This window comes from Thermobia domestica, chromosome 2 (assembly GCF_964235325.1).
Source record: "Thermobia domestica chromosome 2, izTheDome1.hap1.1, whole genome shotgun sequence".
Lineage (NCBI taxonomy): Eukaryota > Metazoa > Arthropoda > Insecta > Zygentoma > Lepismatidae > Thermobia > Thermobia domestica.
The window spans coordinates 9188684-9210025 of record NC_137455.1 but is presented as its reverse complement, the minus strand read 5'-3'; the positions used below and the strand labels follow the sequence as shown (position 1 = coordinate 9210025).

General features: G+C 35.2%; 1 protein-coding gene across 2 annotated transcripts in view; it reads right to left on the bottom strand.

Annotated features, from left to right (window-relative positions):
* Nucleotides 1-611: 611 nt before the first annotated feature.
* The window catches only part of LOC145670030 (uncharacterized), a 57520-nt gene continuing 36789 nt past the window's right edge, over nucleotides 612-21342 (bottom strand). For both annotated transcript variants that reach the window (XM_081738375.1, XM_081738378.1), the window contains exon 6: nucleotides 612-20406. In XM_081738375.1, coding sequence (XP_081594501.1) covers nucleotides 18473-20406 — 1934 coding nt within the window. In that variant the 3' untranslated portion in view covers nucleotides 612-18472. The remainder of the gene's footprint in view (nucleotides 20407-21342) is intronic.

Here is a 21342-nt window from a genome sequence, read left to right as displayed (position 1 = left end):
TGGGATCGCAAGCGGGTTACTCTTACGGATTACCTAACTTATGGGCATAGCGTGACTGGAACATATTACAGAGGTTTGCTGGAAAAACTTCGCGGATGCCCTAAAGAAAAAGCGCCGTGGCATCCTCACCAAAGAGTTAGCCTGTTAGTTGACAATGCTCCTGCCCACAAAGCTCAAGAAACCATGAAATTTGTCCAACGCCTAAGATACAATTACTTTCCCATCCTTTATATTCACCTGACCTCGTGCCGTCCGATTTCTTCTTGTTTCCAAAACAACATCTGAAAGGACGGTGTTTTTCTTCAGATGCAGAGGTCATTGCTGTAGTGAAGCACTGGTTTTCCAGCCAATGTGACACTTCCTACAAAGAGGAGTTGTGAAGGCTGAAAGACCTGTTGCAGAAATGTTATTAATACTTTGCTTGGTGACTATGTAGGGAAAGACTAATCATATGTCTGCATTTGGTCCTTCTCTCTCAATTCCTTCATAGTGAGGACAAAAACTTATTAACCGCTCCTCGTACAGAGTAATAAGCAATGGCTACCTTTCTTAGTGCATCTTTTTTCCCAAGTATCATGAAGTATAGTGTAAGACAGAATTAATACAACACATGAAAAAGACGGACAAATATTTTTTATTACGTAATATAACAATCGCATTATTTTTTTCACATAGTGTGTTCCTTTCTTAGGTCCAAGTTAATCAAATTAAGGCACAGTAAAATGAAATCTTTCTTTGCTTTTTCATATAACAGTACATACACAACAAGGCACAATCAATCACAGATTCTTGCTTACGAACGATATAAAATCTACTAACCATGTCTGAACATTTTTCCATTACGTAATTTGCATACAAAATATTACAAAAAATATAAATGATAAAAAATAACATTTATTTCCTCACATGCAGCCTCTAAGTATGGTTTGCATAATTCTGGCAATACACGTAGACTTCATATGTATATTTACAATTTAATATTTGGAAAATAAACTGTTAACTAATAGTTAAAAACCGTGCTAAATTCCAACTTATTCTTGTTTCATTCTGAGCCAGCCCTTAAAAAAAAAAAAAAAAAAACTTTACATAAATTTGTACTTCAACCCAGGCTGTCTCAAAATGCCCAACTGCCCTGTTTCAGAGGTAGATCAAACTTCAAGGCATTTTCACGTGAACAGGCACTAGCATAATCCATGTATCACTAAGGAACTTCTTTCATTTACCTATTTTTAATTCCTCAACTGTAATATATTACATTTATATATATATAAATCCTTTTCTTAGAAAAAGAACAGAACACAGTACCTGGTGCAATGGTATAACTCCACCTTTGGTGTGTAACACAATTCGCGCGCGCGCGCGTGTGTGTGTGTGTGCTATAGTTTTAAAGCAGTTCAAAGGTTTTATTTGCCACGTTACTAGGGAGAGTATTAAAATATTTATTACGTATTAAGTACGAATCGTAAGTATATATACTATTTGGCGCTAAAGCCACCGAAATCTATAGCCCAAGCTTTTGCTTGAAGGACCGTAGTTAGCTACCCCTACTTCAAATAATCTGCAAATTGTCCCATGATGCTTGCTAAAAATCAATAATATTCTTCATAATTTTACATTATTAACTTTGTTACATACTCGAAATCACACATGGTCATAAAAAGAATACTTTAATACGATAACTTTTGAGTTTGTTGTAGACAATTTCAACAATGATGCATTTCAAAACAAAAAAATATACTAATCTACATAGTGGCTAGAATGCTAGAAACTATGACGCAACGAGGTAATAGCAACGGTTAGTGTAGAAGTTTGGAGACAGCTTGTTATTTACTGGATTACTGAAACACTGTATACCAGGGTGTCTACTGGAATACCAGAAAGTAAATTCATGACTTTTTCATGACTTTTCATGACCTTTTTGTTCAAATTTTCATGACCATGGCGATAAAAATTTACCATTAGTAATAATTAACTCCTACCATCAGTGGTGCATCGGAACTGCGGGTTGCTAGTCTTAAATATCACTTATTGTGAATCTTAAAGAAAGAATCTAAAATTCTGCCGCCTTGTGCTCGAGCACAGAATAGCACTTACCTAAATACGGGCCTGCTCTTACCAGTGAATCACTCTATACTGTATTTGAAGTTTTAATTCTGAGTATAATTATCCATCTAGCAGAAATTTGTCTGAAATTAAGCACTCAGAGAACTGCCCAAAGACAAAACAAATTAAAAAAGAAATTCGTTTTAAAAAAATAGATCATCAAATTTAAAATCTGCAAACTCAAATGAATAATATTATTTGCATAAGTCTAAAGGCCCAAAAATACACAATTTACATTTCTTAGAAGTAAAGAAATAGCAGATCAGAAAGTTGGACAGTAAAAAGTTGTTACTATATTACAGAGACTAGAAGATGAAATGGGGAGCAGCTAGGAAGACAGTAAAGTACCAGTTAGCCAGCACTAACTGGTGGGGGAAATTCTCACAATTACTGACCTGATACAACTGTTTCAGTATATGCAGTATGAGGTACAAAAGTATGAAGTATAAAAATATACTCTGAGATTTCAGATTTTCATGACCAGTTGGGTAAATAAAGGACTTTTTCATGGCTTTCATGACCACTAAGCAAAATATATGACTTTTTCATGACTTTCATGACCAGTAGACACCCTGGTATACACTTCTTCTATGACACTCTGTGAGAAGCACTACGTTGAGTTTAAAGGGGATAAGAACTAGGGAAGATGCTGACTGGAGGTAGCTTACTTATCACGCATCTAAAGTGAGAATTACAGTGATAAACCATATACCGAGGAGTAGTTATATATGACAGTGCCAAGTAGGCCTAACTCATTGGTGAACCCATGTTTCTATAAGCCTGAGGCTGCATTTGAAACAATGGCATACACAAAGTTTTACAGGAACTAGAAAATTAATGAAAATATTTTCCAACCCCTTTTCGGAGATTGTTTGTCAACAGAAAGTCGCCTTGTTTTCAGACGCTGGATTAAGAAGGGGTACCAGGGCTAAACCCTTTGGAAAATTTTGAAATATGGGAAGTATGATTATGAGAAATTTCGAAATTCGTTTCATTTTTAGCAGAGGATAACAACTTCAACGGTTACTGTGAGTCCTCACATATAGAAAAGAATGTTAAGAAACACAGGGAAACCTTTGAGGAAGTGTTGTTAGAATGGTGTAAACGAGTGAAACATGTTCTTCCATTAAATAATACGGCCAGTTCTCTCATTAGTTCAAAAGGTTTCCAGCACATTATTGTTTCTGTTTCTGTTCAGCACCTAGGATATTCGAGACGTGGATCTAAAATTTAATGTGGGACACGAGTCCCTGAGTTCCCATCGGGACTCGAACTCTGAAGGCAAGGGCAAGCAAGCTAATCATATAAATCAGGAGACAACTCTTCCAACCTATTACATTAATTCACCACTCAACGTCCGTTATTTATTTTTTTGGTAAATCTCATTAACCGAGAAGTAACCTGCAATAAATCTTGTCTGCAACAGATTCTCCAAGTAATAAACCATTGTAAACAACCGGAGCAACCATTACACCAGTAAGAAACCACTGAAAATGTACTTCCATAAATATCTTATCACAAAACAAAACAGGTACATCGTGCAAATCTTGTTCAACAATTAACAACATACAATCCAACAATAACCTACATTTCAACAAAACCAAACCTCCTCCAACACCCAACTTGGATAATTCATGGACCCTTTACATATCCAGTAAGTAAAGCCATTCTTTTCGCATGCATAGGTACTCTATACATTACAAACCAATACAACCTATCTGCAAATACGTCAGAATGGGAATTTCGTTTCATGTCGATCTTCACTAAAAAAGTTTGCAATTTGACATGAAATCCAAAGAATCCGAACCGGGAACTAAACCATGATATTCAGTAGCAAAAGTGAGGATCTTAAACATGTAATTAAAGGGAAGCTCAACATCAATTTAGAATATATTTATCAACGTACTAAGGAACTTGAAAATAAGATTATTTATTAGTAAAATGTAACGACCATTTTCTACTGAAACTTCTGAGATATGAAAAAAGGCCTACCATAGGTACTATAGGTTACTGGTTTCCTGATAATATCAGTTGATTATATTTGCTATGATTGGCTTTTTTTTTTTTTTTTTTTTCCACATCTCGAAATTTTCAACACGAAATGATCTGTCGATTTGTAAAGGGTAAACTAGCCTCAACAGCCAACAGCCATGTTATCAATTCACAATGTCACACTTACACACGTTAGGAGATATGCCCGGCTGACTGGATTCAAACCCACGGTCTCCTAATTATGATATAAGAGTATTAAACTAGCATTAGAACTGCTTTACTTTAACAGACTGAAAAATAACTAGTCGAGAAGAATCAGCCATTAGAATACGGGAAAAAGCTTACTGAAATACTAGGGTAAAAATGTCCCGATATCGGTTTGGTCATTATTATATTTCGAACCCCTACTTACCAATTTACAAATAAAAACTAATATCAATTTATCTCAAAAATCATCTTTTACCTGGAAATTACGTTGTTCCTGTGAGAAAGGGGATAAACCATTTTCTTTTTCTTTTAAGTAAAAACCGGATTACCTCAGATTCCGATTTTATGTACTATAATCTATCATGGCCTAAATGGACCTACAGTTCAGTTACACAGCAGAATACTAACCGATAGCTTATTTCTATTTACGCAATGGTAGAATATGTCATGTTAATACAGAAGTTTATCCCCTTTACACGGAAATAAGCAACATTTCGAAGTAAAAATAGTGCCAATTTTAATTTCTTACTGGATAAAGATAATTAATACTTCTATTTTAGAATTCTTACATTAGCGCTATTTCTCATTTTTATGTATAAACAACAGTGTATGCACATAGGTATCTTAACTCCTTCATGTAACAAAAACAAACTTTTCTTATATACACATATCATACTGTTTTAAGTGTTCCAGTGCCTACTAAACAGAAAAACTGAAATGACCGAGTTATATATGGTGCTGAAATGGCAGACCAACAGGCTCGTGTATAGTTCAAAAGTGATCGCATATCAATTTACATTACCACAAAACAATTTATCATGAAATACCATTTAGCAAAAAATCTAAACATATATACCCTTAAGAGCCTGCCTTACTAAAAATATTACAAAATTTGCCATTTTTCTTTTCATTGTTGCTTGTTCATTCATAAGTGAAAGGAGATAATGAAATGCAATGCAACTTACCACAATCATAGATAATGTTATTCTACAACAGAAAATATAAACCTAAAGAATTTTCAGTGTTGCCATCCATAGAAATTACAATTTTGCCAGAATTACAATTCCCCCAGAACAAAAGTTAAGGCAGCAACTAGAGGAACGAACTCAACTGCATTTGATTACGTATTATGCTGTTTTGGTACCCTGTGAACTACTTTTTAAATAACATTATTATTTAATTTTATTAACTGTATGTTAAAACTATTTTATTACAAACTAAATACAACAATTATTTAAAAAAAAAAGTACTTCACAGGATTTCAAGGCAACACGATACCTAATCAAATGCAGTTAAGTTCGTTCCTCTAGTCGCTGCCTTTACTTAGGTTTTGGGGAATTGTTATTCTGGCAACACTGTAATTTCTATGGATGGCAACACTGAAAATTCTTCAGGTTCATATTTTTTGTTGTAGAATAACATTATCTATGATAGTGGTAAGTTACATTTCATTATTGCCTTTCACTTATGAATAAATAAGAAAAAGAAGAATGGTAAATTTTGTTTATATTTAGTAAGGCAGGCTCTCAAGGGCTTGACATTCGATATCTACAGACATCACACAAATAACCTACAAAAACAACTAAAACATCTACTTTGGTTTCTTTCTTTGTGACAATTCTATTAACATTTCTTTTTAAACAATTAAAAGAATGCATCAGAAACAAAAATTAGCTTTTTTAATTTTTTTTTTAACTAAACGGAGTACTACCCTTGCGTAAAAATTTAGTAATGAATATTAATAATACTGGACATAATTAGTAAAATATATTGTTAGTTTTACAAAAATTAGTTTACAAAACATAAAAGAAAACTTTTTTTAAAAGAGTAATCACAATACTGCACGTAGATATATATATATTATACAGACATATACAAAGATTTTTTTTACGACGGGAAGTCAAAGTGTACAGGGATTTCTGCAATTTCTCGCACTAGGGTTTGGTAACACTGCTAGTATCCAGCACTTAAGTAGTGTTGTTTGCAGCACTCCTATGTAACGTGTCACTTTTATTCCCGCGTTATTCGTTGGAGTGTAGCAGAGTGTTAAACATGGCAGCTCCATTGTCGATCTGCTCCAAAAGAAGAAATGAAGGCAGTGATTTGCTTTTTGTTTGTGGAAGATGTTACAGCTGCGGAAATTATTCGTCGAATACAAGCGCAGTGCGGTGAGAGGTTTATTGCGAAGCAAGATTTACGAAGCGCGCAGGGGAAGAAGATTTGCAACCGAAGTAAAAGCCATTGATGCGGTGCAAAATTGGTTACAGGTGCAACCGATTTTTTTTTTTTACAACGAAATAAAAAAAAAACATGAAACGTTGGGGAAAGTGCGTTGAAATACAAGGAGATTATATAAAAAAAATAAGGTATGTTTCAGTTTTCTATCATTAAAATAAATGTACCTTTTCTCAGAAGTCCCTTTACTTTCTGACTTCCCCTATGCAATGTCGGATCAATTTTTGTTACTAGCTGTCTGATATTAACACCAACATATATAAATATTTTAACCAGAATCAAATCGATGTTTGGTGAAAAAGATAAAATAATTCAAGTTCAAAAAAGTGCAAAATTCATTCATGAAGTTTGCACTGTTCCACGTTCCAGTATATTAAGTGCTAGACTTGTCTTTCAATTTGGTGAGTCTAAAATGGACGTTTTCTGCACTTTGAAGATGTTACAACTTCAGTAAAAATTGACGGGGAAACATACTAATTGTTTCATCAATTTTAATTGTTTTCATTGAAAGTGGGTATCAAAACATATTCTCTACCAGTGCTATGTCGTGGGGGGGAAGACGGCGGCCCCAGGCGCCGAAGTAAGGGGCGCAAAATAAGGGAGAAAATAAGAAAAGAATGGGAAAAAAGAGGAAAAATGTTACTCATGTTAGGGAAATGCATGTGCACGTATATAAAATGGAAGGAAAAACGCAATAAAAAGCGCCCAAAATCAAGAAAAAGCAGGGTTTATTTTTGAAGATTTTCTTACGCTTCGCGCCAAACATGGTGGCGCTTCGCGGCTGGTCTGTAGACCTCACTCATACGTACGGGGGCGCCGTTGTATACTCTCCCCCGGGGCGCTGATTTTAAAGGCATCGCACTGTTATCTACAATGTTTTACAACAGCATAATAACTCGTTAAGCATTCCTATCTGTCAAAACAAATTCTTAAATAATGACTATTAAAATTAGTATTAAGCCAGAGACCATCATTATATACGGGGATTAGGATACCTCACATATATTCACACGCTCATACATTTCCACCCTCTCTGACATTCTAATTAATCCATAATCATTCATTTTCCCATTCTGTCATCATTCTACACACTAGCTTTTACTTGTCTTGTCACACTTTTATCTTATATATGCAAAAAATTAACATTTGGGATTTACATTCTTAAGCTATATTCGACAATTGTGCACACCAATTTTGCTATTCGTACACCCAATATGCGAAATTTGTGAAAGTATCAAGTTTTGCTGCTATGTACAGTTAAGAAAAAAATTAAAAAAGACAATGCAACTTTTACACAAATAAAGCAACCTTATAGTTAAAGAGACGTAATTTATGAGTTTATGACAAACCTTTCCAACACGATGTAACCAAGCTGAATTTTGTAATATGCCATAACAATATGCATACAAGAAAGTTAAGAACTGCAAAATTTTTGAACGTAATTGAACAAAATGTGAAGTGAACAGTCCTCTCAAACAGATAACAAATAACCGTTAAATGAAAAGTTAAATGATACCTTAAACTCTTTATATATAATACAAACTGTAAAATGAAATTTCAAAACTTATCTTCATAGACTGTTTCCGAGATCCTACTTAAAGAACACTTACCTACACTTCTTTTCATAATAGTGTTATCTCACTTGGTTTTGTCTGTACAAAACGAAATTAACCAGGAATTTAATCATTTACTTTTTGTATTGTCAAAAGTGAGAGAATCACCTCTTTAAAAATAATATTAAGCAGTTTACAGGGTAATTATTTGTAAATAACTTAGGACATAAAGCTTAAGTCTGAAAAGTTAAAACTTTTTACTACTCCTCACTATTTAATTTCCTAAACTAATTAATTAACTTGTTCTGTGATTTAAAACATGATTTTAAATAATTTTAATCTTCAATTAAGGAAAACTGAGTTACTGACAAAATTAAGAAACTTTTCTTTTTATGTTGACATTACGTAACTAGGGTAAACATGTAGCTTAAATACAATCAGTGACTCCCGGCAATATACTTCATCACCCACGCTGGTTACTTTCATTATATATCTTCAGTCTTATTATGCTAGCTGTATTCAAGAAAATAATAAAAACAAAATACAATAAAACAACCTATCCACCTACTACAGTTGAATTATGATATTTTTCGGAACAAACAGAAAAAACAATACACATCTCTTTGAAAATTTAAATGTTTTGGAAACTAATACCTGTTTCTTGTCTGTACGGAAACATTCCACTCTACTTCAAATCATTTCGAACAAAAGATGTAACAATCAATACACTGCCAAATTTTTTACAACATATTTGCATTTTAAAAATTTTATTTTTTTGAATTTATTTATTTATATATTTATTTTTACATTACAGGTAGCTCCAAAGGAAACAGTGCAAAATAACAGCATAAACGTCCAAAATGGCAGATCTTTTCTATATACAAAACTAGTATATATGCAAGAATACATATTGTAAGGTAACATGCGGATGGCACTAATACAAAAATATATATTTATTTACACAACGTACACACGAACACATATGAACTACATAATTTATAAAAGATCAATCTTGTTTATAATAGTACTGTATATAATATACAAATATATATATTTATGTGCACGAGGACTAGAAGTCTGTAAAACTAATAAACTTAGCTATAATCAAACTAAGAGGCTATTTTTGGTTTATGTAACTGAACAAATAATAAAAAAGTTACGACAAAAAAGTACACTATATGCACACTATTGTATTGAAAATCAAGTAGCAACATCGTTGTTAGCTAAAAAATAAACATTTCGCTATTTATATCTTCCTTTGGTACTTAATATTTTGCTAGCAAGTTGATAGAAACAACTACATGAATCCTACCATTAACTACATACTTTCAAAAACCCGCTTTAAGAACATTTCCAGTAGTATCTAGCAATAAGCTAGTTCGCGTTTACTATTCAGTTCAAGCCGCGGCTTGATATGGAACACAACCTAACCCAGTATCTGACTCCTAAGAAACTTCGGAACACAACTGAAGCAGTATAACAGGAGAGAAACTTCTCTCATATGGACAGCTCTGTGACGTAAGTTCGTCTCTACAGCAAGAACATGTACCGTCCAGTTAAAAAAAAAAAAACATAGGTACTATGATACTGTGATGCAACTGAGCCGAGATATTTTCAACATGGATACAGCTAGGATTTCTAAATCATGCTGACCTATTCTATTCATTTCACAATATACAGGGTGACCATGAATATGCCACCTTCGATCACTCCGTAGCTTTCGTATTAAGTTTGCAATTTGCTTTCTTTTTTGTTTTTCGTTACAGGCATGCCAAATTTAACCAACACCGCTGCGGAAAAATGAAATAATTCACTTGAATTCCCACTATTATGCCATTTAGGATAAGGGAGACGATTAAAGCAAGTGCATGATGATGAATCTGGCGGAATGAAAAGTGGGAGGAAACTGGAGTACCCCGAAAAAACAGACGGACACGATGTTGTCCACCACAAACTTACTCTAAGCACCAGAACCAGGGACTCTAAGCACCAGAAGTAAGTGCTCTACTACATCGCTGGGGAAGAGAATTACATTCAGAATGTCACTAAATTGCCTAAGTGATGAGTAGCTTCTCTATTACTAATAATGTGACAAATACATATACGGATGGTTAAAGGAATATAGACACCTCAAACACCAAAATATGATACTATCGCAAAATCAACACGTTATTTGATACAACTGGTAGTGTTTTAGACTTAAAACATCAAGCAGGCCACGAATGATAAGGACGAAAGCCAATAAAGACCATCTAAGGGAAGAGTTGGCAAATTTTCCCCAAAAATTCAAAGGCCTGGCGCCGATTGTCCAAAAAAAAAACATCATTAAACGTTCAAATTCTATACAAGTTACTACAAGATCTTGATTTTTCCACCCACACCGTCTATAAGTAATAAAACAAACAAAATCAAACCACTTGCCATAACAGCCCATTTAGAGGCCCTGAGCCGCTCCAACGCCATCTGTCAGCGACTGGCTGAACTACGTCGCCGTGTCACTAACCGGCGTATCGGAAGCTTCCTAGACTTAGTAGCCGTTACGTTTTTCATTCACCTGACTCCTCAATTTGCATCACGACGCTGGGTGAATGCCGAAAATTGGAAAGTGCGGCCGGGAACCGAACCCGAGACCACGCGGACATGAATCCAACGCTGTAACCACTAGACTACGCTGTCCCCTGTCTACGAGTAATCCATCCTCTAAATATGGATGAGTCTGATCGAAGGATGAAGTTTGCAGAAAAATGGACTAAAAAATTTAACAAAAACCACGATTTATCTTCTCCAGACTTCTTGTTTTGAGAATATTGTGGTCTACTGCTACGGAATTCAAAATGCGGAACATCTTCGAGCCGTTTTTTTTTTTTAGAAATTCAAATCAGCTGCTAAACAAATGTGAAAATATTCAGCATATGAAAATATTCGAGCTTGCTTTGGTTTAAAAGTCCAAATTGATTATGTGGAAAACAGATAAAATTTCCACTGCGATTCTAAGTTATTATCTCCAGATAATATAATATATGCCTCGTTGTTAAATGTAATCCATAATCAAGAGGTGCCCCCTTAACTTGTGACTATCTTGTACAGAAGGCAGCACAGCAGGCAAATCTAAACTACAATTAAGAAAGTTTTTTTGAAGACAAGAACATAAAGACCAGGCCAGAGCATCTCTGCATTGTTCATGATAGGAGAGATGTCAATAGCAAAAGTAATTTTCTCTCGCAGTTTAGAAACGAAATTTCGGTAATTTTCTCTTAACACAACACACACACGTACGCAGTTCGTCAAAAGTTGATAAAGAACTATCTTCAGATCCAAAAAAACGTGTACTTGAAAACAATTCTTAGAAAATATTTTTTAGATGTCGTAAATCTACAACAAAACTGTATTCTTCAAAGCAAAAGTGATCCCAGAATATCCATCACACATGTTTAATGGTATGCTCCCATCAAAACTCAAGACTTCTAAGAAACCATGTGAAGTACAGAAAAATAAAATTTCTATATTATTTTAAAAGCTCTATATTATTTTAATTTCTACGAGGGACAGTCAGAAAAGTTCCCGGGAATTTCGTTGTAGCTCTTTATTACCACAATGTAAGTACACATTTACTTAATCGCTTTCAAAGCAGGTACACTCATGTCCAAAATTATTGTCGCATGTTTATCAATATGTTGTTGTAGGAATATAATTTGATAATGAATTCACCCAGTATTTCTTATAATGTTAGTATGTGTATAATTGGCAGAGACATGTATGTGGCAAATTTCATGTCGAAAGAACAGTAAATAAGAACAATAAAACGAAAACAAAATTTTCTTGTCCATTTAGCAATGTTTTGTTTTACTCATTCTAATTTTCGTATTTACAATTCTTTTCCTATGAAATTTATCTACAAATATACATTTCCCGATTATACACATAGTATCAGTATTAAAAGTAAACTGTAAAACCATTATCAAATTATATTCTTACAAGAAGATAATTATAGATATGCGACAATCATTTTGGACATGAGTGTACCTTCCGACACACACACACCTTTGCTCCACCGCTCCTGCCATTGCTGGAAAACACCGACGAACAGTCCTCTTTTAGTATGTACTGAAGTTTAACCGTCGCGTTACTTTTGATCTCTTCTACGGTGGCGAAACGAGTACCTTCGAGGCTCATTCTAAGCTTTGGGAAGAGTCAAAGATCCGATGGTGCTAAACTGCTTTTAAGAGTCTTCATCCCGGCGAAATTAAAATACCGCTAATTTTACAGTAATTATGTGATATCTTCAAATAGATAAAAGATAATCGAAATGTGGAACAAGAGCGTCCTAGACAATATTATTTTACATGAGAAACCGTCATCACGACTCACTTATCTGCTTTCGATTTCGAGCCATTTTGAAAATCGGCATTTATTTTCGCGTTTCTAAACAGCTGAAAACGGAAAGCCGCTAGGTGACTTGTGATAACGGTACTTCACGCAAAATAATATTGTCTAGGGCGCTCTTGTTCCATATTTCAATTATCTTTTATCTATTTGAAGATATCACATAATTACTGTAAAATTAGCGGTATTTTAATTTCGCCGGGATGAAGACTCTTAAGGCTATCAAAGTCTGTGAAGCAACCACATGAACTTGGATGTTTGCGCGTTGCTCGATCTATGAAACTGCGCTAACTTATCACTACTCTCTCCTCAGCTCAGCTACACTACTCGTGTACTGCCTGCTTTGACCTTTTCATTCTTGTGAAATTCTTAACTAGGCAACCTAAGGACTGTACTGCACTGAAATTGACTGTGACTGTATCACAAGTGCCAAAACAACAACAACAACATTCCGGGAAATTTTTGACTGCCCTTCGTATATATTATACAATCATAACTTCACAGAACACTAACATGTAATACTATCCAAACTGTAAGTACCGTTAATCAGACGTCAACCTTACGACTTACATTGTTTTCTTTGATTATTACACCAGAGCTTTATCGGAAAGCAGTTATCTGTAATTAATTAAATTTGCTGAGAGAACAACTTGAAGCAAATCGTTGTCGAACAAGTATATACAGAAATTTCTCTTATTTGGTAAAGCAATTACTTACAATTATTTAAAGATGTTAATAGGATGCATATTAATAATTAAAAACTGAAATCATACTAACTCAAGCACTCAAATGGTGACAGCAAATTGATACTACTTTTTAATGATCTCTTGTCACTTCGACGCGTGTATTAAAAAAAATAAAATAAATAAATAATATCTTACGACATTCCATTATAGGCACAATTTAGAAGTTACTTCAATCACTGCTATATGAAGTACTTATCGAAAACCACTCTCTTTCAACGTTTTTCAAAAACATGTTAACAACCTATCATAGTGTTAATAAATATTGGTGTTGCTTTTCCCCAATATTTTTTAAACTGTTGGTTTAACCAATAACTTAATGAATCATGAATTCTTATAACTTAAAAGTGTATTGGTTCCGATTATTGGGCCTCGGCCTCGGATGAGTGTGGTATCGTTATCTTTCCTCAGAGGGAGCCTGAGAAACGGCTACCACATCCAAGGAAGGCAGCAGGCGCGCTAATTACAACTCCCGACACGGAGAGGTAATGACGAAAAATAACGATACGGGACTCATCCGAGGCCCAGCAATCGAAATGAATATACTTTAAATCCTTTAATGAGAAACATACAACTTAGTTTGAAGATTCACTTGTAATTTCAAGTTTATTTTACGGGCACTATTTTCTTTTTAGAAGTGAACAGAGACCCGATTAACATTCTTAAACTACGTTGTAAGGATTCATGATTTGCTGATTTGCTTAAACCAATACAATTACTGATACACAGTAATATTAATTATCTACTAATCCGAATAACAATCCTTCCTATATTTCGAACGCACTCTTTGGGCATTCTTTCTCAAGGTCATAAAGCCAAGTCTTTATTTTTGTAGGGTTTTCACATCGTTCTCATATTTCAACACACAGTATATTTACCTATACTTGTGGTTTGTCTACTTGTCCCAATAAGTATGTTAACTTGAACACGTAACATTTATATTTGTTTTAAAACTGTGCATTAGCTATTACTATAACCGGCGTTTTTATTTTAGAAATTAACATACTATTGGGACAGTTAAACGAACATTGTCACAATATTTTGGGAATACATTTTTTAGACCAAAATAAGAAGAAAAAGTTCATATGGACCTATGCTCAGAAGTCTATGGGTTTCGTAGTTATAAGGTACCGAAAACGTGAAAAAATGAACTGTAAAGGTCCATAAAGGACCCAGAATATCCATTTCTCACAACCTCCGGTATTCGTACAATCGTTTTTAGAGAGGCTGCTTGGGAGTATTTGATCACTCTGCATCTACCTCTCTAAAAATTGGTGTGCAAGTACTGGAGCATTCTTAAACATGGATATTTGGATAGTTCACTTACCAGTTCCTCAGTGTTCTTGATCCGACTACGATGGCGCCCATAGTAGTGGAGCTATTAAATGTTAAAAGTACACTTATTTCACGTTTTCGACACCCTAACACCCTATAACTCCGAAACTATCCAGTTTTGAGCACAGCTCCATATGAACTTTTCTTCTTATTAATGTGAGGAAACTGTTCCCAAAACATTGATACAATTGTGAACACCATATATATATATATCAGACATAAAATGCCACTGCTGAAACGAATTAAAAATGTGACGCCACTAAAAAACAGATAACGACTTAAGCCTTGTAGCCTTGAGAAAAAATGCCCGAACAGAGCATTCGAAATATCGAGGAAAAACCAACACTTGGAAAGAACATTATTCAGGTTCATACATACTGGAGAAAAGTAACACCAATATTTATTAGCACAATGATGGATTATTCACGTGTGATTGAAAAATGTCAGAAAAGGAAAAAAGTTATTTTCGACAAAGAATGCAGTGCAGGAAACTGACCTGAACGTGTAGTTCTACGTTTTTTTATTTTTTTAACATCACATAAAGATGGTAAGAGGACACTGAAACATAGCGTCAATATGCTGTTACCATTTGTGTGTTTCAGTTAGTATACTTTTAATTTTCAGTTATATATAACTTTAAATGGCGTCAATTTACCCAAACCCAAGAAGTACATATATCTGGTTTATATACGTTTACCAATTGAGTGTTTAATATACCTAGTTGTAGCTTTATTTTCATTTTTAATAATTTTCTGAACGTCTTATATTCACTTCTAGCTTTTTCCAGAATTTTTAATTAAGCTATTTAGTTTGATCTTTTGGATTCACATCCACAGAGGAAATTTTAGTAATACAATACGTACTTTTAGTACGTCCCCTACATTTACGGTTGAATATACTAAATAATCAATGCTTAATTTACTCTCAGATTTGTTATACAAACACACTAACGAGTGAAAAAGAAAAATAATCTAATGCACAGAAAAATGACATACATTCTTTCACATGGATTTTATTATATTCTAATCAAGTAAGTTTTAAAAAAATTAGATAAGCAATTGATTCAAGTATCTCACTCAAAAGAGTATATAGTTTGTATATGCTACTCGATTATCAATTTATTTCAGAAAGCGGGTATCTGATGCCATTTTTTTTTTGAAACAGATGTTTGCACATCTTTTTAATTTCTATTTACTGATATTACTACAATCTTATTTTACATTATTTTTAGATGAGAATTCATTTTATACATTCTTACTGTTAAATAGTCTGTCTGCTCTAACTTTTGTTAATTTAATTTACCTAAAATAAAGCAAAATAGAGTGGTTGGTTGATTACCGTAACATCCCTTCTGTAGTCTATATGAGACATGGAATGCTGCTTAATGTGGGATCAGAATCACATATGCTCATACCGAGAATCAAATACAAGTCTCCCGCGTCGAATGCGTGTATGCTAACCACGTAGCCATTAACGAGCTCTAATGCAAAACAGGAGTTACAAGATACAAAAACATTCCGTGTTCATTGAAACATTAAGATTTTTAAGTCTTGTATATTTTAGTATCACATGACGGTCGTTTCACTCACTTCCCCATCTTCTTTGTCAGAAATGTGTATTTATCTATTGATATACTGTTAAAAAATGCATGACTGGGTCGAGAATCGAACACAGATCTCTGGCTTACCGTACCACTTTTAATCCTAAGACGGGAACATATTTTCTCAGAAAAAAAAAAAAAAAAAGCCTATGGACTATCATGAAACTTATCTTTGGATATATAAATCTTATCCACCCGTTTCTGCTTTATTGGTATTCTATTGAATCCTGTTACTTTTAGTTAGTAGGGATCACGCAACACCGTTATCTCCGACCTACCAAACACAAATCCGTACCTGTTAAGAGCGTATTATAATGTAAAATATAGCATAAACCCCACCGACACTTCAATAAACTCATCATAGAAAAGAAAAAAATAAGGAATTGTACTCGTATTCTGTTAGTGCTCCCACTGTGAAAAAAATGGAATAAAAATTGATTTTAAAAAATGTAAATACTTATCATCGTGTCTCCAGAGTTTTGGAAAATTGCATTTTTGCCTTAATATTCAGTTTATTTTACACAGCGGCATACTGGGTTAACTCCTCCATTTGTCATATGTAATATATATCTAGGTAATTTAACGGTCAGAGACGTTCAGTATAGTAGACACTTGACTGTCCAACAGGAGTTGTAGTACAGTCTATCTGTAGTCTTGAGTGGTCGAACCGACTTCAACAATCATAGAATGTATAGTTGCACACGGAGTGGACTGGGTAGAGGATGGTTAATGCATGGTACGGTAAGTCGGAGACCCGGGTTCGATTTCCGATCTACTCATACAATTTTTCCTCCTGGTATATCAATAGGTTAGTTCATACAGCGGTGTCCATCCTTTTCCTCCAATATTTAGAGCTCTCTCCTGGCTATACTCGGTTAGTGTACATGACTTCGGCGGGAAAAACCGAATTCAATTCCCAACAGATCTTCATGTGGTTTGGGTCTCTCGTTAAGCTCTTAAGTCCACGTCTCATAAGTCACAAAGCTGAAAGGGACACAAAATTCCACTTCCAACTACCCTTCGAATTTCCCACTCGTTCCCTCCCCCCAAATACGCAATAGAGGAGACTGCATTTAGTTGTAACAAAACGAAGATAACTTGTGTTGTAGGCTAAATTTTATTCAATTTAACTTGTTAAAAGCATCATTAGAGTAAAGTTTAACTGTGCTATTTTCAATGAAAAATTGCACCCCACCCCCCCAAAGAAAAAAACTACCCTAAAACCCGCTTGTGGACACCCTGGGCATACATCTCTGACGAAGCTGACGGGAAGCAGGAAAACTATCGTTGGGGAGTAAAATACACACGATGTAAAGAAAAGTAGAATGTCTTTACTTTAATGGGTATCCGTAGTCCAAACTTACGTATGTGCTCCTCCGCAACACCAATCCAACAAAATGCTGGTATATCACTTTGTCGTCTTGATTAAAAATATTGAAAAAAAAAAATATATATATATTTGTAAGAGAAAAAAATGCCAGTATATATAACTAAGCAGTACTTTCTTTCTTTCTTCGAAAGAGTGATTATGATCTACTTAACAGTACAGATGTATAAAATGTAATACGCTAATTACTTAATTTTCCTTCGTTCTTTTGCGTGAAGTTACAGAAACATGGCGTTTCAAGTCTGCGCTTTCACTATTTATTTGCTACGTCTAGAACTTGGCCACCTCTTAATTCGGCCATTATCATTAAAACCACATGGATAATTTTCAGTTGGTATGGAGACAAACTGAGAAATATTTCCAACAATATTACTTATTTTAATTCCCAATTTGTGAACAATGCTTGCATTTCATCACGAAGAATAAAAAATATCAGTAAAACATCTACAGTTTAAAAAGGAACTGGCTCATCGCTTCCGCACTGCTCTTTCCTTTTTATTATCCTACAAGTTTTTACTTCTATTTTTGTTCTGCGTGATTAAGACTGCTCGGGGAAACCGAATGCAGTAAATGCAGACATTATTCAGGGACTGAAATTTGAGATCATATTGATATAGCTATGTACTACTATTGCTTCGTAAACTGGTTACTTGTGTAAGTTAGACGTTTTATTTCCTTTCTTGTGAAAACAAAGGTGGCCAAATTCGACTTACAAAGATTTTACTGTATTCCATAGTTATGTAAGTTCTAAGAAAACTTTTGTTACTTAATTCGAAACGAATATAATGTTTTGAGAATATCATATAAAAAGGAATGTGAAATTTAAAAGTTTAGAAGGTTTAGCTAAATATGTAGTTTACGTACACAATTACATTTAATTACTTAATAACTATAAAAAGATAAGACTCTTTTTAACTTCTGAAACTTACTGCTACTATTGTTGCTGTTGTTGATGGAAAGCTTGGTTGAAACGAGGCAGGGGAGTGGAACTGGATGGCGTTGTCCCTTCCAGCTCTCCAGGTACAAGAAGTGAAGGGATAGTTGTAGTCGACGTGTGACTGGAAGTTTCTGGTACGGACAACGAAGATACGGACGAACTTACAGAAGAGGTTCCTGAAACTAGCGTCGACGGCGCTGTTTGCATAAGATGAAGCAGCTGGCTTTCGAGGGCTGATTGGGTAAGGGCAGCAGCTTCAGCACGAGAAATACCTAATTCTTCAATTGATTCCAAATCTAACTGTGGAGGTTCACGTAGAACGGAAATCCCTGAGCCACCATCCTGAGATGTTATCACATCACTTTCCATTGGTTCTACAGTGTCTCCTGATGTGTTCCCTGAAGGTATTAAGTTCATTAATTGGCTAATATCCACATTTCCTGAAGTTAGATGCTCAGTCTCTGCTGCCAAATCCCTCTCTATTTTGATGTCTTCATACAACTTGATATCCATGATATCCGATGGATAGGGCGGCGGTGGTGGCTGTTCTGTCTGAGGTGAGGGGTAAAAGATGGAAGGAAGCACTGGAACCTGGGTTTGAACCACGGACTCCTGATGGTGCCCAGCTTTCGACATAGTTCTTCTTAGTGTCTTCTTTTGAAATGAAGGGGTCGCTGTAACCAGTGCACTACTTTCACGAGAAGAACTAACCGAGGGTCCGGCTAAAAGAATATCGACGCCACTTGATTCTACAGATACCTCTCTTTTTAATGGATAAGATTGCAGAACGGGACTTTGTTGTATTGGATCGTCTTCCAAAAATAACTGAGATTCCAGAATCGACGCGCTTGTAGAAGTCGACGGAGTTGGTTCGTCCTTGATAATCTCTCTCTTCGATCTTGCTCTGGCATGACTCTTCTTGATATGTCTTACAAGATGGTCCTTGCGGCCAAATCTTTGTGGACAAAACTGGCACAAAAAATCCCGCCTCCCAGTATGTACCACAAGATGTCTTTTTACATCCTTTCGCGTGAAAAATTTTCGTTCACAATAATCGCACTTGAACTTCTTTTCACTTGGATTTTTCACGGTCCTAGAACCCGCGTGCACTTTTAAATGATACAAAATGTCATCCTTCGTTTCGAAAACTTTGTTACAAATTTTACACTGTAGATTTCCTTCTTCTGCCGCGTGCACTGCTATGTGCTTACGAAAACTTAAATACGAGTTATATTCCTTTCGACAACTTTCTTTCTCGCATTGGTACACTTTCTTATTTGGATTATGCACTTTCATGTGGTTCTTCAAATGGTCTTTTCGGTGAAAACATCTCTCACAAAATAAGCACTTATGTTTTCGCTCATTGGAGTGAATCAGTACGTGGCGCATCAATTTGAATTTTGACGAGAAGCCCTTAGTGCACTCGTCGCATCGGAACGGTCTCTCGCCAGTATGGGAGTACATGTGCTGACTCAGTTTTCCCGGGCTACTAAACTCCTTTTCACAAACACTACACTTGTGCTTGCTTCCTTTGGTCAATCGTAGATTAGTACCACTACTACTACTTGGACTAACAAGCATTGGCTGCAACGATTCTCCCTCATAACGCTGCAAGTTCTCTTCGTTCTTTTGATCTTTTTTGCTCTTCTTAAGTAACCTTTGGCTTAGAACTTCTGGTAACTGCTCGCTGCCCAGCGTGTGGATCGGCACCACCCCTCCTTTGGAAAATTTCCTTAAAACCATGATCTTTGAGTGTTGCTCCTTCGGGGTGATGCTTCCTTCTAACTTCTTTATTAATGGCTTTTTCACAGGCATTTGGCTCACTGTAGCTTCCGGGCTTCCCTCGATGGCTGGCAAACTTGAAGTAAAAACTGACTTTTTCTCTCTTGACCGAAGTTTTCGACTTAATTTCACATCAGCCTGGCATGGACCTACAATAAAACACAAATTATTAATAATTATATTTCTTGTGATTGAAAAAGCAAATCATAAAACCTGGAATTAAAAATCTTTTAAATTAAGCACACAACAAAAACACTGTTTTTTAATTTATATTGTTCACTTTCTTTAGATATATAAGCTAGTGCTTGAAGCTTGCAGCTAATAAAACAAAAGTGTGAGTAGCCGACTGACATGGTCCAGCGGGCTTAGGCAGGTTTCTCAACCTGTGGTACGCGAGCTACTGTTGGGTGGTACCAAGCCCGTATTTAGGTTAGTGCTATTCTGTGCTCGAGCAGAGAGGGCGGCAGAATTTAGGGATCGGAAAAATTTTAGATTTTTTAAGATTTACAATAAAGTAATATTTTAAACTAGCAATCCGCAAAGTACAGTGCAAACGCGAGAAAATAAGTTAATGTGTTTAATTCGCTCTAATTACAGTAGTTGCTAATTAGCTAGCTTGTCTGGTTATTTTTTAGTCATCCTCTCCTACCCCCATCCCAAAGGGTGAGGATGAAATTGAACATTATGAAAACTGTTACCGTTACTCAGCGACCTCGAAAACTATTAATTCAACACTAATATCTGTCGGTTTCGATTACTTTTAAAATCTCGCCCCGTCCCTGGGGAGTGGAGTGTGACCCTGAAGTCGAGTTGGATTAAAATTGTCACTATTCATCTCGCGACCACAAAATCTAAGATTTCATCTCTAATATTGGTCGTTATTTTTAAAATGCCCCCATGTTATTCTTATGGGGACTTTGCACCCGTATATCTCAGCTCAGGTGTGACCTAGAAACCTGGAACAGGTCATTTGGATCACTTCTCTGAGAGCTTTAGAACATATTAAAATTTCACGTTTTTATTTATTATAGTTCTCGAGTTGAAAAGACCTACAGACAGACAACTTATTGTATTATTAATATGAA